Source organism: Symphalangus syndactylus, chromosome 20, assembly GCF_028878055.3.
Source record: "Symphalangus syndactylus isolate Jambi chromosome 20, NHGRI_mSymSyn1-v2.1_pri, whole genome shotgun sequence".
Lineage (NCBI taxonomy): Eukaryota > Metazoa > Chordata > Mammalia > Primates > Hylobatidae > Symphalangus > Symphalangus syndactylus.
In genome coordinates, this window is record NC_072442.2 from 25958865 (window position 1) to 25980280 (window position 21416).

The window sequence follows — 21416 nt, forward strand, 5'->3', positions numbered from 1 at the left end:
TGAACCTATTGCTTCATCATTCAGTGAACTTCCAAAGTCTGAGGAGAGCGGAGTTGGAGGCTGAGTTGTGGGCTCTTTATGGACTGGAGGAAGTTCATAATTTTCAGGTCTACTTAGCTGCTGAATTATAATCTCTTCCTGGTCTTTCAAATGTTGAAACTGCTCAGGGGACATTAAGGGCTGAGCTGGGGCCCCTTGTTGGGTTAACATTTCAACCTGATTAGTGAAATCTGGAGTCATGGTAACCACGTGATCCACAGGTTTAATAGTGACATTGTGCAGTATTGGAGGCTGAAGTTGATCACGACTTAGAGGGGAAACTGTTACCTCATGATGCTGTGGAGCTACAACTTCCTTAGGGAGCTCTGGAGTCTGAGCTGGGGCCTCCTGCTGCGTTAGAGAAGACTCGCCCTCCTCAGCGGTCTGTGGATGCTTAGCTGCAGCCTCCTGTTGGGTCGGAGAGGGGTTCTCATTAATTAATCTCTATTAATAGGTTCTGGAGATTGAACTGAAGTCTCCTCTTGAACTGCTAAATGTCCAGCCTCTTCTGATGACACTGGAGGCAGAGGTGTGTCCCCGTGCTGGATGGTGGGAGGTTCTACATCATTACCTGGCCGAGAGTTGATGGACTGGAGAAGTTTCCACCTCTGCACTAGGCTCTGTTGCTATGGTGAGCTGCACGTCTGGAGGCTTAACAGAGACATTGGGAAAATCTGAATGCTGCATTTGATGGTGACCTGGAGGTGAAACTGGGACTTCATGATGTTCTGGGGGCTGAGCTGGGGTCTCTTGCTGGGCTGGAGAAGACTCAACCTCCCCAGAAGACTCAGAAAGCTGAGCTGGCTGCTCCTGTTCACTGGGGGAAAGTTCAGGCTCCATAGGAGGACCTGGAGGCTCAGTTGGGGCCTCCTGTTGGGTTGCAGAAGGTTCCACCTCCTCTGGAGGCTGAACTGGGGCCTCCTGCTGGGCTTGGGAAGATTCTCTCTCATTTTTAGGCTCTGAAGTCATCGTAACCTTCACATCTGCAGGTTTAACTGTAATGTTGGGCAAGTTATAATGAGCTTGATCCTCACCTGGAGGTTGAACTGTCACTTCACGATTCAGTGGAGTTTGAGCTAGACTCTCCACAGAGGACTCTGGAGGCAGAGCCAGGGCCTCCTGCTGGGTTGAAGGTTCTACCTCCTGAGGGAGCTGTGGAAGCTGTGCTGGGGCTTCTTCCTGGAGTGAAGAGGACTGGATGTCTTTCAGGGTCTCTGGATTTTGAGTTTTGGGCTCTAGATGGAATTGAGACAAGTCCAACTTGCTGAGGAGGCCCTGGAGGCTCATCTGCATTCACCCGGAGTTCTGGAGGCAGGCTGCCGGGATACAGTGTGTCCATACTCGAATATTCATCCTGCAGAGTCTGTTTCTGACACTGAGGTTTGGATCATTGGTTGGAATCCCAAGAATCTCCGCAAGGCTCCAACGCTCAGCTAGATCTTTCTTCACATTCTTGGGCAAAACAACAAATTTTGTTCGTTTTGAAATCTTACTGGCTAGTCAAACAAGTATTTCATCTGCCTGATGACCTGCAGCCCAATCTAGATCTGCAGTTTGAACCTTACTTTTGAGGCAAGGAAGCTGAACTGGGGTCTGTTTCTGATCCCCGTCCAGCAGTGGAACCACCTCCGGGAGCCTTTCTTGTGGAGTCAGCTTGTCATTTAAATCCTGGTGTGCAGCCAAGAACTGCTCTGGCCCCAGGGGCAGCTCTCCAGCTGAATCTGTGTCCAGGAATGGAAACAAATTTTCAGTCAATTCCTGAGGCAGGGCTGACACCTGTGAGGAAGCAGAGGGCCCCATGTAATCAAAGTCCCCCGGGGACTGTCGGGGGAGTAGGCGCATGGGGAGATTCCCAAGAGAGATGGGAGGAGCGGGAAGACCAGGGCTCAGGCGGCCCCAGAGGGTTAGAGGTCAGCTGGAGCGGGTCCTTGACACACACCAGAGGCTGAGCCCCCTTGACTAGTAGACACAATCGTTGCCACGTAAGGAAGGGCCATGGGCCCCAGAAACGCAGCCAAGACATGACACACGCTAGTGCTGCGCACTCAACGGGAGCCATTCTGGCAGCCCCGAGATGCTCATGCCCCTTATAAGCATGCGCCCCACCCTGTCTTTGTGACACCTTTATTTATGCCACCTTTATTAGGCTCGGGTCCAGATCTGTTCATGTTACCAGGGCAATCTTATGTCACAATCTCGCTCAAGTGATCCTCCCACCTCAGCCTTCTGAGTAGCTGGGACTACAGGATATGCCACCACACCCAGCTGATTTTTGTGTTTTTTGTAGAGACAAGGTCTCCCTATGATGTCCAGGCTGGTCTCAAACTCCTAGGCTCAAGTGATCCTCCCACCTCAGTGTCCCAAATTGCTGGGATTATAGGGATGAGCCACCATGCCCAGCCAATCCAGCCATCTTGCAGCCAATCCTCCAGCCCCAATTAAGCCTTCAGATGACTATAGCCCCAGTTAGTATCTTGACTATAAACTCATGACAGATCCTAAGCTAGAACCACTCTTCTATGCTGCTCCTGAATTCCTAACCCATATACAGTGTGTGAGATCATAAACACTTGTTGTTTTAGGCCTCAAATTTTGGAGCAATTTATTATGCAGCAATAGGTGACTAAAACACACAATAAAGTTGCTGTCATTACTATTATAAAGTACTTCCTGATTTTGAGCTGAAATCCACTTTCTTGTAATTGCCACCCTGTCTTCCAGTTCCGTCTTTTTGGGCCACCTAGAAAAAATACAATCTCTCTTCCTCATGGTCAAAATGTTTGGTGCCAGTTTTCTTGCCAACAATTTAATTCATCAGACATTTGCTGAAGAGTGATCACTGTGCCACGCAGTAGGCATGCAAAGATAAGTAGGACGAGGTCCCTGCCTAGCCACACACTCAAAACATTCTTCCACAGGAGGTGTGCTGTAATGAAGGGACCTGACTCCCAGTGCAGGAGAAGGAGGTCCAAATGCAGGTGTGGCTGGTTCTGCTTACAGAGGTGAGGGAAGGCTTCTCAGAAGAGGTGGCAGGCACTGAGGCCTAAGGGATGAATAGGCGTTCTCCAGGATGACGGGAAGGGAAGGACTAACAAGCAGAAGCTACAGGCAGAAGACCACCCTGACACTAACCACTTTCTTCCGCAGGGCACACATCTCCTCCCCTCTTGTCCGACTTTTGAGTCCTCTCCCACACCCCCCCAATCTTGGTAACTCCACTCAGAATACATGCTTTTCTGTCACATGATGACATCTAGAGGGAGCCAGCCCTCCTCCAGGGTGGTCCGGCCAGTGTGGAGTGCAGTTGGCTCTCACCTTTCTTTTTCTGGAAGCTCCGCTTGGTCCAGACTTGTCTGAGGTTTTTTGGCCTCCACATCCTTCAGCTGACTCATGCTGGGCCTGCGGGCATCTGGACTGCAAAGTCATTTTTCACACGTGCTCCTGGGAAACCACATCTCTTTGTACTTCTGCTGTTGTTTTGTTTTCACAATTTTTCATGGGTGTTTTGAAGTTCAATAATTTGATCTATGCAAACTGCTCATCTCAGCTCCTGGTTGGCAGGGACCATGTGGAAGCAAATTGAGCCACCAAAAAACCCACTTTAGAACACGCGCTGGAAACAGAAACCGTCTGTCACCCTAATGCCATTGTGGTTGAGAGTGATTCAGACTCATTGCAGCTCCTTCCAGCCTTCAAAGATCTCACGGGATAAGAGCCTGGCTTGGAGTTGAAGACACCTTCTATGAAGGAAAGGCTTTGGCAGGGGGTGAGGGGGGTGGGCTGTGATACTTTGAAGGAGCTGAGCACAGAGGGAAGGAAATTGGAAGGGGATGTTTGTCTGGCTCCTCACGGCTCACACCTGCCCCCGTCAGGAAGAATCAGGCCATTGTCTAGGTAGAACTCTTGGCTTGTTTATCTTCTCAGACCCAGCTTAGTACAAGGTTTCACTCTGTTTTCTTTCTACCCAAAAAATGACCACAGGAAAGAGTGACTTGCCTTTGCCAAATGTCCAGTCCATACTCTCCCATTTCTCTGCCTCTTTCTCCCATTATCGGCTTCTAACAGAAAATAAGAAGGGAAAGCTTCCCTTTGGTCCCATCAAAGATAACATGTAGACATTCATTCATGCGTTCATTCCTTTAACTAGCATTTATTGGGTTCCTACTATGTTCCTGGCATTGTTATTGGTACTGGTGACCCTAGTGTAGAAGACACAATCCCTGCGGTCAAGAGGTCACAGTTCTGGAAGGAACCCAGCAGTACTGGAGGCAGCGCTAGTGGAGAATGGGAGCACATAGAAGAGGCATTTGACCCAGCTTTGGAAAGAATTGGAAAAGGCTTTAAAGTAGAGTAAAAGTTTGCCAGAAAGAATAATCGTTATTACAGCTTTTTTTAAGCGTCTTCTACATGCCAAGCACTGTGCTAAAATCTCCCTATATATATTGTTTTATTTTAATCCTCACAACTCTAAGAGGTCACTACTGTAATTATTCCAACTTCACAAATGAAGAAAGTGAGATTTTGCAAGGTCACCTTGGTGGAGCGTGGTTGCTCACACCTATAATCCCAGGATTTGGGAAGCCGAGGCAGGAGGATCACTTGAGTTTAGGGGTTTGAGACCAGCTTGGGCAACATAGTGAGTCCCCTGTCTCTACAAAAAGAAAAAAAATAGCTGGATATGGTAGCATGCACTTGTGGACCTAGCTACTTGGGAGGCTGAGATGGGAGGATGGCTTGAGCCCGGGAGGTTGAGGCTGCAGTGAGCCGTGATCATGCCATTGCACTCTAGTCTGGGTGACAGAACGAGACCCTGTCTCAAATAAATAAATAAATAGGCTGGGCATGATGACTCAGGCCTGTAATCCCAGCACTTTGGGAGGCCAAGGCAGGTGTATTGCTTGAGGTCAGGAGTTCAAGACCATCCTGACCAAAATGGTGAAACCCCGTATCTACTAAAAATACAAAAATTAGCTGGGCATGATGGCACATGCCTGTAGTCCCAGATACTAGGGAGGCTGAAGAAGGAGAGTTGCCTGAACCCAGGAGGCAGAGGTTGCACTAAGCCAAGATCGCATCAGTGCACTGCAGCCTGGGTGACAGAGTGAGACACTGTCTCGAAAAAATACTAACAATAAATAAATAAATAAATAAATAAATAAATAAAGTCAACCTGCTCACCTCTTTACTAAGAATAAATAGCAGAAATGAGAAATAGATGCAGCTTTTCCTGACTGTGGAGCCCATTCTCTTACCCAAGGCTGCTATTTACAGTCGTGCAGGTTGTACATTGCACAATTCCAATGCTGGCCCTGCACTCAGTGAGCCATTATAGATGGGAAGGGTATCCAGGCAGAAGGGGCCTACTTTGCAGAAATATGAACAAGCAACCTATATTCAGGGAACTGACCCCATACAGCCATGTCAGAGGCTACAGAACTCCTTGAAGATGGGCAGCTCCTCTGCACCTCCAGTGATTGTTTACAGAACTGACCGATAGTGTCTTGGAAGAGCTCCTGGGGTTTTGCTTTTTGTTTGTTTGTGTTTGTTTTGCTTTTGAGACAGGGTCTTGCTCTGTCACCCAGGCTAGAGGGCAGTGGTGCAATGACAGTTCACTGCAACCTTGACCTCCCAGGCTCAAGCTATTCTCCCACCTCAGCCTCCAGAGTAACTGCGACTACAGGCATGTACCACCACACTCAGCTAATTTTTATTTTTGTAGAAATGGGGGGTCTCACTATGTTGCCCAGGCTAGTCTGTAACTCCTGGCTTTAAGCGACCCTCCTGCCATGGCCTCCCAAAGTGCTGGGATTACAGGCATAGCCACCGCGCCAGGCCAGGCTTTGCATTTGGTGTAGAGACCCAATCCTTCCTTCTTACAGAGCTATGGAGCTCTCGGCAGGATGTGCATATTTCTGAACTGCTGACCATGCAAACATTCAAGCACATAGGATGCAGGAGGTCCTGAGTCTCCAAACTTCTCAGTGTCCTACGAATGGCCAATCAGCTTCTCATGCATAGGCACCAAACATAACCTGCCAAACAAGCCAGTTCAATATCTAAGCCACCCCAACTTCTTTGCAGAAGTAGTTTCAGTAGCAAAGAATGGTCTGAGAAAAATGGGCACACCCAGGGTGAATGCCTACAACATTCCAGGTGCTCAGCAGACGTGATCTCTTCCACTCTCACAGCTTTATGAGACATCAACTTTCATTTTGCCGATGAGGAAACTGAGGTGCAGGGATTAACTTACCTAGGTTACGTGTGCAACAAGCAGCCACGATTCTCACCAGAATGTTTCTAGTGCCACAGCCTCTATGCTTCTATCCTAATGTCAGCTCTCAAAAGGTACCTGGAAAAGAGCAGGAAACAGCTTATATGGCTCCTAAAATGCCTGACAGCACGTATGTGGCAGAGTCTTTCTCTACTTTTTTTTTTTTTTTTTTGAGACGGAGTCTCACTCTGTCGCCCAGGCTGGAGTGCAGTGGCACAATCTTGGCTCACTGCACATTCTGCCTCCCGGGTTCACGCCATTCTCCTGCCTCAGCCTCCTGAGTAGCTGGGACTACAGGCACCCGCCACCATACCCAGCTAATTTTTTGTATTTTTAGGAGAGACAGGGTTTCACCGTGTTAGCCAGGATGGTCTTGATCTCCTGACCTCGTGATCTGCCCGCCTTGGCCTCCTAAAGTGCTGGGATTATAGGCATGAGCCACTGCACCCAGCCCTCTACTAAGGTAACCGGAAAAGGGCAGGAAACAGCTTATATGGTTCCTAAAGTGCCTGAGAGCTTGTATGTGGCAGAATCTCTCTCTACTTTTAATTTTATGTATTTTTCTAGAACCTATGTCATCAATCTCAGAGGTCAGAGACCCCTCCTCAGGTGGAGAGGCTGCTTCCAGACATGATTCCACCAGAGCCTTTTCTCACTGTGCAATAGTTTGTTGTTGACAGAGTAGAATAAATTATTAAATGCTTTTCTGGATTTGATTTGACTCCAAGGGTCTTTGTGTTAAAATAATTTCCTATATCAAATAGGGTTCTTGGTTGTGCCTGACTCTGACTAACTTAAGGGGGGTAGGGAGTGGAACTTATTGGAAAGATACAGGGCAACAAAAAGAGTTTTTTAAAGATGCTGTAATAATAGGGATGAGAACCAGGGTAGCTCTGGGGAAGGAAGTCACAGAAGTTAAAGGCTGGTTCTTCAAGACGTCATTATCAGGATATGTCAGCTCTGACTCCTTTCTGCCCTTATTCACACACCCAGCTAGAGTTCGAGTTACCTGCCACACCGTGGCACACAGAGAACAAGACATCATGCCTGACAAGTCCCCTAAAGCTTCAAGCAAAGAGTAAGGGGCAATCTCTAAAGCAAAATCAAGGCCAGGCGCGGTGGCTCATGCTTGTAATCCCAGCACTTTGGGAGGCCGAGGCGGGCGGATCACGAGGTCAGGAGATCGAGACCACGGTGAAACCCCATCTCTACTAAAAATACAAAAAAATTAGCCGGGCGTGGTGGTGGGCACCTGTAGTCCCAGCTACTCGGAGAGGCTGAGGCAGGAGAATGGCGTGAACCCGGGAGGCGGAGCTTGCAGTGAGCCGAGATTGTGCCACTGCACTCCAGCCTGGGCGACAGAGCGAGACTCCGTCTCAAAAAAATAAATAAATAAATATAAATAAATAAATAAATAAAGCAAAATCAAGGTAATGTTACATGGAGAAAGGAAAATAGATCTGGCACTCTGACAGCATTTGTTTTTGCTTGACCAGGTTCTACTGAGGTGGGTAACGCAAGCTAGGCATGTGAATAATGGCAGAAAAAAGCAGGAGCTGATACACCCTGAGAGCAGTCTTTCTCCAGGAATGTTCAACTAAATTACTTCTTTTCTTTTCTTTTCTTTCTTCTTCTTTTTTTTTTTTTTTTTTTTTTTTTTTTTTTTTTTTTGAGACAGATTCTTGCTCTGTCACCCAGGCTGGAGTGTAATGGCACAATCTTAGCTCACTGCAACCGCTGCCTCCCAGGTTCAAGCGATTCTCCTGCCTCAGCCTCTCAAGTAGCTGGGATTACAGGCATGTGCCACCACACCCACCTAAATTTTGTATTTTTAGTAGTGGTGGGGTTTTACTATCTTGGCCAGGCTAGTCTCGAACTCCTGGCCTCAAGTGATCCACCCATCTCAGCCTCCCAAAGTGCTGGAATTACAGGGGTAAGCCACCAAGCCAGGCCCAGACTAAATGATTTCAATTTAATATACTGGAGGTTTGAAAATTAATACTTAAAAAGAAACTTGTCTCATGGTTCGGAGTTTCAGTTTGGAATGATAAAAACGTTCTGGAGATGGATGGTGGTGATGGTTACACACACAACAATGTGAGTACTTAATGCCACTGAACCATACATTTAAAAATGGTTAACATGGTAAATTTTATGTTATGTATATTTTACCACAATTTCAAAAATCACAACAACCTTAAGAAAGAGAGAAAGTTACTAAATGATATGTGGTATCCTGGAAAAGAATACAATCTATAGTTTAGTTAATGTCATTGTACCAATGTTAATGTCTTAATTTTGATAAATGTGTCATAGCTATATAAGATGTTTAACATTAGGGCAAACTGGATTCAAAGTATATGGGGGCCGGGCATGGTGGCTCATGCCTGTAATCCCGGCACTTTGGGAGGCTGAGGTGGGCAGATCATTTGAGATCAGGAGTTCGAGACCAGCCTGGCCAACATGGTGAAACCCCGTTTCTACTAAAAATTCAAAAATTAGCTGGGCATGGTGGTACATGCCTGTAATCCCAGCTACTTGGAGGCTGAGGCAGGAGGATCACTTGAACCTGGAAGGCAGAGATTGCAGTGAGCAGAGATTGTGCCATCGGACTCCAGCCTGGGGAACACAGCAAGACTCTGTCTCAGAAAAAAGAAAAAAAAAAAAGACTGGGCATGGTGGCTCACGCCTGTAATCCCAGCAGTTTGGGAGGCCAAGGTGGATGGATTGCTTGAGGTCAGGAGTTCAAAACCAGCCTGGGGAACATGGTAAAACCCCATCTCTACTAAAATACAAAAATTAGCGAGGTGCGGTGGTACATGCCAGTAATCCCAGGGTATATAGTGATGACTCCTTGTCCTCTCTGAATGGGTACTTAGCATGGGCATACTTGGTGGTTGGCAGAACCTCTATAATAGTTCCTCGGCCTGTGGAGCAAGTGCTGTCATAGTGGGGAAGGCCAAGGCCATACCTGGGGAAGCTTCTAAAACTGCACCCCTCTCACCAGCCAACAGTCGACATTTTTAAAAAGTGGCATACCCTGGGGGAACATCAGATAAAAGGATGCAAATACAGAGCAGCAGGGCTCCCACTCAACAAGGCTGATCCAGCTGCTGATGCCACCAAACGCCCAACCTGCCAGCAACAGCCCGGATCTTTTGTCATTACTCTTCATTCTTTTTCCTGCTGAGAACAAAAATTAGCTGGGCATGGTGGTGGGCACCTGCATTCCCAGCTACTCGGGAGGCTGAGGCAGGAGAATTGCTTGAACCCAAGACGCAGAGATTGCAGTGAGCCAAGATGGTGCCACTACACTCCAGCCTGGGTGACAGTGCAAGACTCTGTCTCAAAGAAAAAAAAAAAATTACGTAAAACTAAAAAAAGAAAACTGTCATGGTATAAAATAAGGAACATATCTAGAAAAGATGAAAATACCAGAATAAACAGCCAAAGTTATTAAAGCAGTTTCCTTGAGGATGGGAATCAGGAATGAGAAAAGAGCAGGGACCTTGCTGTTTTCCATAAAACTTTTATAGTATCATTTGCCTTTTTAAAAAGGTGCATATACTCCTATGATCAAAATAAAATTTAAAAGAAAGAAACCATCTACATAAAGGCAAAAAGAATGTCTATTCAGTGCAAACCAAATTCTGATTTCTGGTTTTATAATTGGTCTAAAGTGGCGAATTAATACCTCTATTTAATTGAAAAAAGTGGGGAAGACTGCTCTACTGTGAGCCAGTTTCATTTTTTTCCTCATAGCATTTTAGGGATATCTCATCTTTCGAAATCTGTCTATAAACAAAAGCACATTCCCACTGGGCTTTTCTTTACCTTTTGTGAAGACCAAATTATACCATAGATGAAACTCAGATCATTTCCCACGATTCTTTTCAAAGACTATATCAAGTAATATTAATTGTATGTTTCATTTCAAGCTAATCGTTTAAACCTACAGGTCATAATGCTGATTCCACTTTGGATCGAGCATATTCTTCACAGTATCTATAGAATGGCATTGCCCAGATCCAACAACTATCACCTTAGCAAATGGATCAGGAAGTCCTATGAAAAAAGATTTTTTAAAATTAATAATTTGACATGTGAGATAGAAGATTATACAAACATTCCATTTGCTACAAAAGATTATTCCATTATTTTAAAAAAAGTTTAACAGCTATAAATGAATAGTCCATTTTTTTAAAAAAGACTAAAAGTTACTTCTATATAAAACACCAACTTTATTTTTTCTCATTTGTGTCTCAAAATATTCCCAGTTGAAACTACCAAAATCTAGAGATTACTTCATAATGTGGAAGGTTTTGTAAGTTGTAACCAGCCCTCTGACCCCAGGAAGGTGAATTCTTATAACCATTCATGGCTTTTTCTTTCCAAACGTCTCCCTCAGTAGTTCATTTAAAGGAGAGCTTATTAAAGGTTTTTATACAGGAACACAGGCTACAGAGAAATCAAATTAGCAAATGGGTTTTGCTGAATAACTGCCAGGAAAAATGAGACCGAAACAAAAGATGTAACACTCTGCCTTAAAAGAGCTTACTATCTAAGTGGAAAGATAAAAAATACTATACAAGGAAAAACAAACAAACAAACAAAAATATCTGAGAATAAACAAGTGCTTAGTGATACTGATTATAATGCAAACACTTATATCACTATGTTAGGTACTATTCTAAATACTTTACATTCATCCTTAATCCTTACAATAACCCTCTAAGGTAGACATTATTATTTTCCCTATCTTGCTGATGAGGAAACTAAGGCACAAGGGGGTCAATTAAGTAGCCCGAGGTCACACAGTAGTAAGTGGCAGAGCCAGGGTCTAAAGTATAGATGCTAAACCCGTCTGGCTCTCGACTTCATGATCTTAACCACTATGCTGTATTTTACCTCTCATTTACTACGTGGTTCAACAGTGAGTACAAGTAAGAGCTCAGAGAATCAGGAGAACAACGTGAATCTGAACAGTAAAGAAAGGGCTTTAGGAGAGAGGGGAACTCATCTGAGCTTTAAAGCAGGGGTCTCCAACCCCTGGACCATGGGCCGGTACAGGTTTGTGGCCTGTTACAACCGGGCCACACAGCAGGAGGTGAGCAGCAGGAGAGCAAGCATTACAGCCTGAGCTCCACCTTCTGTCAGATCAGTGGCAGCATTAGATGCTCATAGGAGCTGGAACCCTATTGTGAACTGTGCATGCAAGGGATCTAGGTTGTGCGCTCCTTACAAGAATCTAATGCCTGATGATCTGAGATGGAACAGTTTCATCCCAACACATCCCCTGCTCCCCACATCCTTGGAAAAACTGTCTTGCACAAAACTGGTCCCTGTGCCAAAAAGGTTGGGGACTGCTGCTTTAAAGAACATACAGGAGAAGGAGGACTTTCCTAACAACAGGAAGAGCGCCAAGGAGGGTATGACAATACAGTATTTAAAAGACTTTGAAGAGTCTAACCAAAGAGCTTGTGCTAAGGTGTAAAAGTAAATACTGTTGGAAATATGAATGATCCAGTAAGAGAAGCTTAGAAATCACACACTAGGGCTTGGACTGATTGAGGTAGATAACAGGGAGCCATTTAAGTTCTTGAGCATGGCTGTAATTACAGTCATATTTTTCTATCAGTGGTATTCAAGGCCACTAGGAGAAAGAAAGATTAGAGGCGACCATATATGAAGCTGTTGTAATCATCCAACAGTAGGACGAAAAGACCCTGAACGAGGAAAGTCATATGGAAAGGGAAAGGAAATGAAAATTAAGACAGCTATTCTGAAAGATCTAATACAAATCAATAAGAAACTTGTATCAAAGATGACAATACAGTTTTTGTCCCAAAGCAATAATGAAAATGATTTTTTGACAAAAATTTAAAAGGTAGAACTAAAAATGTTAGACAAAAATGGCACTTCACATGTTAAACATATTGGGATAGAGTAGATTTCCTGTGGACAGCTGAAAATACTAGAAGAAAACAGCGTTAAGTGTTGGTGACTGGAGAAATTTTGCATGTTGGTATCAATGCTAATTTTTTTAAGATACTAATTTGCCAAGTTTCAAGGACAGACAAATCACGTATCAGTTCCCCAATTCTAGGATTCTGTGATCTATCACCTTCAAATAATAAAGGACGACCAAAACTTAAGGGTTATCTTTCAAAGAAACTTGGTAAGTTAGGGTATTAAATCTATTTGACTATATTGTTCTTGAAGCTGAGTGCTATGCATAGTATTTCAATAACACCTAACCATTTGTAAATGTGTTCAATGGAAGAATGTTTTTACCTCCACCCTCAATTCATGAAGTATTTCCTCCTGGGAAGGATTTACTCTATCTTGTTATTTCTACTCTACTACCTAAACATATAAATTTATGTTTATAAGCAAAAACAAAAAATCACATTTCTATACTTTCCCTTTGGGTGTTATTAAACTAGTTGAAGAATTAAGTCTCTCTGCTGGTTTCTTGCTTTTTTAAAAAATTAAAATAAAAAGAATTAAAAATTAGCCAGGCACAGTGGCTCATGCCTGTAATCCCAGCACTTTGGGAGGCTGAGGAGAAAGGATCACTTGAGCCCAGGAGTTTGAGACCAGCATGGGCAACATAGTAAGACCCCACCTCTACAAAAAAATTTAAAAGTTAGCCAAGGGTGGTGACATAAGTCTGTAGTCTCAGCTACTCAGGAGGCTGAGGTGGGAGGATCACTTGAGCCTGGGAGGCTGAGGCTACAGTGAGCCATGATCATGCCACTGCACTCCACTCTGGTTGACAAAGCAAGACCGTATCTTGGGGGGAAAAAAAATTAAGGATTAAGAAAAACATCTGACAAAGGACTAATATCCAGAATCTACAAAGTAAGCAAACAAATCAGCAAGAAAAAAAAAAAAACAAACAATTCCATCAAAAAGTGGGTTAAGGACATGAATAGACAATTCTCAAAAGAAGATACACCAACCAAGATAGGCCAACAAGCTTATGGAAAAATGCTCAACATCACTAAGTATCAGGGAAATGCAAATCAGAACTACAATGCGACGCCACCTCACTCCTGCAAGAATGGCCATAGTCAAAAAATAAAAAAATAACAGATGTTGGCATGGATGCAGTGAAAAGGGAACACTTTTACACTGCTGGTGGTAATGTAAACTAGTACAACCACTACGGAAAACAGTGTGGAGATTCCTTAAAGAACTAAAAGTAGATCTACCATTTGATCCAGCAATCCCACTACTGGGTACCTACCCAGAGGAAAAGAAGTCATTATACAAAAAAGATACTTGCACACGCATGTTTATAGCAGCACAATTTGCAATTGCAAAAATATGGAACCAGCCCAAATACCTATCAGTCAATGAGTGGATAAAGAAAATGTGGTATGTACACACACACACACACACACACACACACACACACACATATACATATATATACACCATGGAATACTATTCAGCCATAAAAAGAAATAATGGCATTCACAGCAACCTGGATAAAATCGGAGACCATTATTCTAAGTGAAGTAACTCAAGAATGAAAAACCTAACATCGTATTTTCTCAGTCACATGTGGGAGCTAGGCTATGAGGATGCAAAGGCATAAGAATGATACACTGGACTACAGGGACTGGGGGAAAGGGTCAGGGTAGTGAGGGATAAAAGACTACACACTGGGTACTGTGTACACTGCTTGGGTGATGCGTCCACCAAAATCTCAGAAATCACCACTAAAGTGCTTATTCATGTAATCAAATACCATCTGTTCCCTCAAAACCTACTGAAATAAAAAAATAAAAGAAAAACTTTTTCCATACAAAATGTGGCTTCCAGATCCTTAATTAAGTGGGAAAGTCACAGCCTTTTATGTTTCCTTTCTGTTAAATAACACAATAATCAAAAATACAAGTTCAATATCTTAATTTAAAAAATAGGTTTGAACTTAACCTGATTATATTATTCTACAAAGATTTGAGAGCCAAGTTACTCTAACGTGGTCAAAAGCTATCAGATTTCCTGAAGTTAGTGAGACATCTAGTGGTAAACACAAAGTGGCTAGAGAACTTTGCATTTAAAAAACTTTCTTGGCTGGGCATGGTGGCTCACGCGTGTAATCCCAGCATTTTGGGAGGCCGAGGCTGGCGGATCACGAGGTCAGGAGATAGAGACCATTCTGGCTAACACAGTGAAACCCATCTCTACTAAAAATACAAAAAATTAGCCGGGCATGGCGCCATGCGCCTGTAGTCCCAGCAACTTGGGAGGCTGAGACAGGAGAATCGCTTGAACCCAGGAGGCACAGGTTGCAGTGAGCTGAGATCGCACCATTGCACTCCAGCCAAGAGCGAAACTCCATCTCAAATAAATAAATAACGTCATTATGGTGTATAGGCATACTTAAAAACCTGTGTAATAAAGCTATAATTTTTAAGGCCTTGAATCAATAAAATATGTAGTGAAACAAGATTAAGACGCTAGCATATCCAAAGGGAAATTTTTAAAGTTAAATTTCCTCACATTATAGACAAGGTTAACCTCCTTATTGCCAAGGGCTTTGAAATTAATAATATGAGAAGCAGCATACAAAAACATTAAATTTATAAAAAGGTCTGAAATAAATGTTCTGAAGGAGTAATCTTATTCTACTTCTCCATACCTAAGAATTTAAAATATTAGAAATTACACTAAACTGCTTTTTGCAGCCTTTGGTTTTCAAAAACAATAATGGTCTAAAAATTACCCTAAAGTTTTACTGTAAAGAATATTTTTCTATCCAAGTCATTGTAAGAAAAGCCTGTATCTGACAGTCCTATAGGTATAATGATATAGAAATTATATATTTTATAATCAATTTGTTCTAGAAATATTAATTGAAGTTGATAGTGTTACCATACAGTCCATTTTAACGATCATATGTTAATGTGTCACAAAGAACAGAAGTAGCTTGATGGATGAAATTGGGTTCTAACCCCCAATTGCCTGAAGAATCTAAAATTTGAGATCAAATGATTAAATTAGTCCCACCTTATTAGCATTGACAAATACCAAACAATTCACTGATTGTGGTTTTAAGAATAATATGTGAAAAGGTCTAATATCAATTGTGGGCAGAGATCTCATGGTTCAAATATTTCCTCTTCTTCAGAAAGACAGTGTATGAGTGTGTGAGACTGTGTGTGTGTGTGTGTGTGTGTGTGTGTGTCACCATGCAGGAAATGTTTATACCGTTCAGTAAAAGGGCAATTCCGCAATAAGGTTATTACCAAGTAACTAAAATTTATACAGCATCTTGAAATCAAAGGTACTCTATAAATTTAAAATACTGATATAGTATTAACTTAAAGCAAAGAACAATAATTTTAAAACATCTTATAGCCCAAGTGTATTGCAAACCAAATACAAATTCACTGTGGGATCTGTCTTTTTTTAAGTGATTTTTTTCCTCTATTAGGGAACCCAGATCTAAATGAACTGTTAAACACTTAGTCTAAAGGTGTGCCAAACATTTCTAGGTCTTTACAAAGAATCAACTTTTTTTTTTTTTTTAAACAAAATGAGGGCTAGGTTAAATATTTTATTTGGCTTCTCAAGACGGACTGAGAAGTTGGGCACCAGCTCCAGACCAATTCCTGGACGCACATCAGACACAGCCCTGTCATTTATCCAGTCAGTCAAAACAATCTTTTCCATCTAACCCTTTAATGTTTATGTCCTAAAAAGCTGCTAATTAAATCCAGCTCTTGAGATCTATTTGCTAAAATATATACCATCTAATTTGTAAATGATGAACAAAAATGAAAAAAAAATGTTCACTTTCCTGGCAAAATAGAAGACTCCACTGTAACCAAAGGAGGAAGGACAATGTATTTAACATTTGTCAAATTTTAAGAGAAAACTATTCAGAGACAAATAGTTGTAAGAAACTCAGAGTACCTCAAACTGTTTTTCCTATTAAGTGGACACAGGGTATTTAAAAAATCCTCAGAAAAACCTGAAACAAAATCACTCTACAAATGTAGTTCAATATTCCCTCTTCCCCTAAAATATAAGCATAATCTTTCCTCTTAACAAACTTTACTTATAAATTTTTATAATATATCATAGGCAGTACGGAAACCACAGATAAACACTAAAATCTACTGAGTCATACTAAAAACCTCAACTCATTTTATCTGCAGAAAATCAAAATCCCTATTTTTTCCCTCATTTTCTCTACATAGCCTAGAGGGAAGTAAATGAAAACAGCTTATTTCTGATACTTTCTGCACACCTGGGATCGCATGTTCTTTCGACGATCACTGATTCCAGATAGCAACAGATAAACTCTAAAGCAACAAAGATCCCCTCAAAAGGTTTCCATTGACTTCTCCCAATATAAGGACATTGAATGGGGGGGAGTGGGGGGAAATACACGTATCCTCCAATCCAGGTTTTCCATTAAGAACCACTCCGTTAATGATTCCCTGCATTTTTCCCTAGGGAAAGCAAAACTGTCATGAAGGTAATATATTATTTAAATTGCAGCCAACATACATTCAAGCTAAATTGTCAAATACCAAATTCACTGCAAGTTTTCATCTAGCTGTACTGGGATGTGACACACAGGCATTCAACTACAAAATTAGCCCAAATAAATCTCAAAGTCTAGTATGGGCAAACATAATTACAGTTCATTCGTACACGTGCACGCACACACTAATCTTCTACGGAAAATTATCTTTCTCACCACTCATCCGAATATAAACGTGGTCAATTTATCAGCGGTAAGTGGTGAAGGTAGGATAACGTCGATTTCAATTCCTTTTCAAACCAAATACAAGTTTTCCTAAAATGGGGGTGACGTGTCCATGTAAGAATACCAAAAATGGCACTGTAAGCAAAAAATGTACCTGTAATGTTAAAGATTTCATGCACCTGGAATCATAAACACTTTGTAAGTGTAGTCTTCTATCTAGCAACCCCTCCGGACATTATTTTCCATTTAGAAAAAGGAAGGGGGAAGGTGGGTAGAGTAAGAGAAAGTTTGCTCTAAAGTTTGTATGAGCACATAGTTAGAAAAGTACCCCTACCCCCCCAAAAGTGTGTTTTTAAAGCAGGTCTGGAGTTAGAAGCGACACAAGTTCTGCGGCCTACAAGGTACAACCCCAAACATGTCACCCTACAATCAGACACTTCCAAAACACAGTGCACCATGAGCCCGAGCCGTCGGATCAGACAGGCACACGGGAAAAGTCAACCTCAGTCTCCTCTCCTCAGAGAGACGTGAGCTTAAGGTGTGCGGCCCCGGCAGCGGTGACCGGAGGCGTGGAGTAAAGGTTTTGCACGCGGGCGTAAGTGGGTGTGCAAGGTAACAACCCGGGAACACACACGCACACCCTCCCGTTATTAAGGAGTGTTTACTGCGCGCAGTCAGCAACCGGATTCAGTAATCCTCGCCACGGGAGCTCTTCATCCCCTTCACGAGCCCACCTGGGCAGTAAACCAGGGGCAGCTCCCCGAGTCCCGGGAGGCAGCGTCGGGCTCCTTGACCAAGACTTCCCGGCCTGAAATCCGCCTGCAATGCGAACCTGTGTATCCTCCCCTCCGCAAAAGACCACCCTCCTTCCCCAAGTCATCCTCGGCTTTTTAAAGAATGTCCAAACCGGAGCGAGTGGTTTTCCAATTACTCTCCCTGAACTAGGCCTTCCTACTCCTCCGACCGCCAACTCACCATTGATCGCGATCCTGGCCCTTCCCAAGTCAACAGGTACCCCCCCACCCCGCCCGGCCAGCTCGCCCACCCTGCGGCTGCCCAGCCCGGCCCGGCGCTCCCCCTCACTTGTCAGGCGCAGTTTGACTGGCCCGTTCCTCCGGCTTCCCGGGTTGGACATGTCCCTGGCGGCGGGGGTGGCGGGGCGGCCGGCGGGACGGGGACAGGGGCGACGGCGAGGCGCGGCGGAGTCACCACAGCGGCAGGGGCTGAGGCTCGAGCTGCGGGCGCTGCGACCGCCACGGCCGGAGGGTCCCGGATGTGGCGAGCGTCGTCGCCCTGAGCCGCGGAGGACGCGGGACGCCGAGCTCCCTGCTCCTCCCACTTCTCCTTCCTTGGTCCGGGCAGCACAACTAGGCGGTAGCCGGCCGCTTGCGCCCCCGCCGCCTCCGCGGCCTTTCCCTCCTCTCGTCTCGGCTAGGCCCAGTAGCCGACGGGGCTGGTCGGCTGAGGCGGGCGGTGCTCGGCGGCGCCGGAGCAGGACTCTGGGCTGGGCTACTCCTCCTCCACCCGCCCTTTTGTCTGAGGTACCCGGGACTTGGGGCTGCTGCCGCCACTGGTCGGCTCCGGGGGGCTGGGAGGAGACGGGAGTTGGGGCCGTTGGGGCCGGGCGGGGCCAGCGGGCGCGCGCAGGGTACCCACAGTGCCCCGGGCGGGAACCGGCCGTTAGGGAGTGGGTGTGGTGCCGCCGAGGGTCCCACGCGGAACGCGGGGAGGGAGCGGGCAGGGAGCAGAGTGGCGGCGGGGGCGACAACGCTGGCACCTGGAGGGGCTTAGTGTCCGGTTCACTTAAGGAGAGCTTTTGTCTAAGCAGGGCCGACTGCATTTATTAGACGCCTACTGCGTGCAGAGCGCTCCTAGAGGCTGGGGCGAGGAAGGTTAGAACCGAGTCCGCTGCCCGCTGGGAATTTGGCGTCTCTCGGGCGAGGGAAGAGACAGCATTCCCACGCCAGTGATTCCAGCAAAGCCCGAGGAGTGCTCTGCTCCTGGTCTTGTAGCTGACACCTCCATCGGGGACTCACCTGGTGGAGGAGATCGGGTTACCTGCCAGCTCCCGCTCTTTTCAGGTGCAGCCAAGGATAGGGATTAACAACCTTGGAGAGTAATGTATGAAGAGTTGTTCATATCCTGCTGTATTTTGTTATCTCAGGAGGAGAAAGATAGAAAATTTGTTTTTAAATGTGTACCTTATCCTTTGACCTTGTAACTGTACTCCTGGGAATTTTTTTTTTTTTTTTTGACAGGGTCTCCCTCTGTTGCCCAGGCTGGAGTGCAGTAGTGCGATCACAGCTCACTGCAGCCTCAACTTCCTGGGCTCTGGTGATACTCTCACCTGAGCCTCTGGAGTAGCTGGGACCACAGGTGTGCACCACCACGCCCCATTAATTTTTATATTTTTAGTAGAGACATGTTTAGTAGAGACATTTAGGTTTCGCCATGTTGCCCAGGCTGGTCACGAACTCCTGACCTCAAGAGATCCACCCGCTTCAGCCTCCCAAAGTGCTGGCATTACAGACCTGAGCCACTGTGCCTGGCCCTATTCTTGACAAATAAATAATAGTACAGAAGATGTTCTTTGCTATATTCCATTAATAACAAAAGGAATGAGGGAACAGCATAATGGTCCATGAACCGCATGCTTTTTTATGCAGCCATTTAACTGACAAGTTTTATGAAGATCATATAATATGGAAGAATGTAGATGTAATGCAAAGTTTAAAAACAGAATAGAAGTTGTATGCATATGCATGCAAAAGTATGTAGCACAATGTAAACTACTAAGAACAACAGTGTGGGAGATTTTTTATGTGATTTATTAGTTTTGCTTTAGGCTGTTATAACATTAATGCAATTTTAAATGTTTTGGATTAATATATTTTAATCCTTATTCCATGCCAGTCATTTCTTTTAATGCATCAGTGAAGTCACTTCTCCAGATAGTTACCTCTGAGAGCATTTCATCAGTTTGGATACAGCCTTACAATTAAAGTAATCCAAAAAAGTATATGAAGTTCTAGACATCACACTAAAAATACCACAGATAGGCTGGGCAGGGTGGCTCACCCCTGTAATCCCCACACTTTGGGAGGCCAAGGCAGGCGGATCATTTGAGGTCAGGAGTTCAAGACCAGCCTGGCGAACTTGGTGAAACCCCATCTCTGCTTAAAAAAATATATATATATATATATTTATTTATTTATTAGCCAGGCGTGATGGGGCATGCCTGTAGTCCCAGCTACTAGGGAGGCTGAGGCATGACAGTCGCTTGAACCCAGGAGGTGGCAGTGAGCCAAGATCACGCCACTGCACTTCAGCCTGGGCAACAGAATGAGGCTCTGTATCAAAAATAAATACATAAACAAATAAAAAAATACCAGAGATAGTGCCAGCAATTCATTCAACAGTATTAAGTGGCTATTTTGTGCAAAACAATAAGCAAGGTCCTTTAGAAATGCTTCCTTGTACTACAAATATATACAAATCAATGTGAACAATAGCTGCTACCACAATTTAAGAGGCTGAACAGTGGCAAAAAACTTAGCAAACTGATGTACACATTCACATTTGCCTTATTTTTATGGCACATTTTTTGTTCCTAGCCACCCAACTAACATAATTTGTAGCTTTATATTAGTTAATGTAAGTTAGGATTTCAGAAGGTGATGGGAGACCTGGGGGCAACTGCTTGTTTTGAAGTTTAAAGCAGTACATTCAAAAATGTAAGTGACAGCATAGAAAACGTATATAGGGTTAACATGCAGAGGTTTATATTTAGCCTTTCCTGTAAGTTTAAATACTATTGTTTAAAACAAATATTCAGATAAGAATAACACTTTAAAACCATTCAAGGACTGGGCATGGTGACTCATGCCTGTAATCCTAGCACTTTGGGAGGCTGAAGAAATCAGTTGAGCTCAGGAGTTTGAAACCAACCTGGGCAACATGGTGAAACCCCATATCTACAAAAAATTAGCTGAGGGTAGTGGCATGCACCTATAGGCCCAGCTACTCGGAAGGCTGAGATCGGAGGATCACCTGAGCCCACGGAGGTCAAGGTTGCAGTGAGCCATGATCATGCCACTGCATTCTGTGGGGGAAAGAAATAGAGATCAGACTGTTACCGTATCTATGTAGAAAGAGGAAGACATAAGAAACTCCATTTTGATCGGTACTAAGAAAAATTCTGCTGCCTTGTGTTGTGGGAAGTCAGGGACCCCAAATGGAGGGACCGGCTGAAGCCATGACAGAAAAACGTGGATTGTGAAGATTTTATGGACATTTATTAGTTCCCCAAATTAATACTTTTGTAATTTCTTATGCCTGTCTTTACTGCAATCTCTAAACATAAATTGTAAA

At 44.1% G+C, this 21416-nt stretch overlaps 3 protein-coding genes and 2 long non-coding RNA genes across 6 annotated transcripts in view; 1 reads left to right on the forward strand and 4 right to left on the reverse strand.

The window, feature by feature from the left end:
• The window catches only part of C20H17orf78 (chromosome 20 C17orf78 homolog), a 172837-nt gene that overhangs the window by 80109 nt on the left and 71312 nt on the right, over positions 1–21416 (forward strand). The gene's annotated exons all lie outside the window — the stretch shown is intronic.
• On the reverse strand, positions 408–1513 carry LOC129469887 (leucine-rich repeat-containing protein 37A3-like). The gene has a single exon (XM_063628736.1). It carries the CDS (start codon positions 1330–1332, stop codon positions 607–609), a length of 726 nt encoding a protein of 241 aa, XP_063484806.1. The 5' UTR covers positions 1333–1513; the 3' UTR covers positions 408–606.
• LOC134735217 (uncharacterized) lies at positions 2628–3500 on the reverse strand. Its single transcript, XR_010118068.1, has 2 exons — positions 3355–3500; positions 2628–2779 (listed from the first exon to the last, which is right to left on the reverse strand). It is a non-coding gene; the product is annotated as an uncharacterized lncRNA (long non-coding RNA).
• Positions 6290–21416, reverse strand: part of LOC129469897 (uncharacterized) — a 75505-nt gene continuing 60378 nt past the window's right edge. Inside the window, 1 exon segment of the mRNA XM_063628665.1 lies at positions 6290–6388. Within this exon segment, the coding sequence (XP_063484735.1) occupies positions 6352–6388 (37 nt within the window). The 3' untranslated portion in view covers positions 6290–6351.
• On the reverse strand, positions 9383–18066 carry LOC134735219 (uncharacterized). The gene is made up of 3 exons (XR_010118070.1): positions 18021–18066; positions 16581–17180; positions 9383–10375 (listed from the first exon to the last, which is right to left on the reverse strand). It is a non-coding gene; the product is annotated as an uncharacterized lncRNA (long non-coding RNA).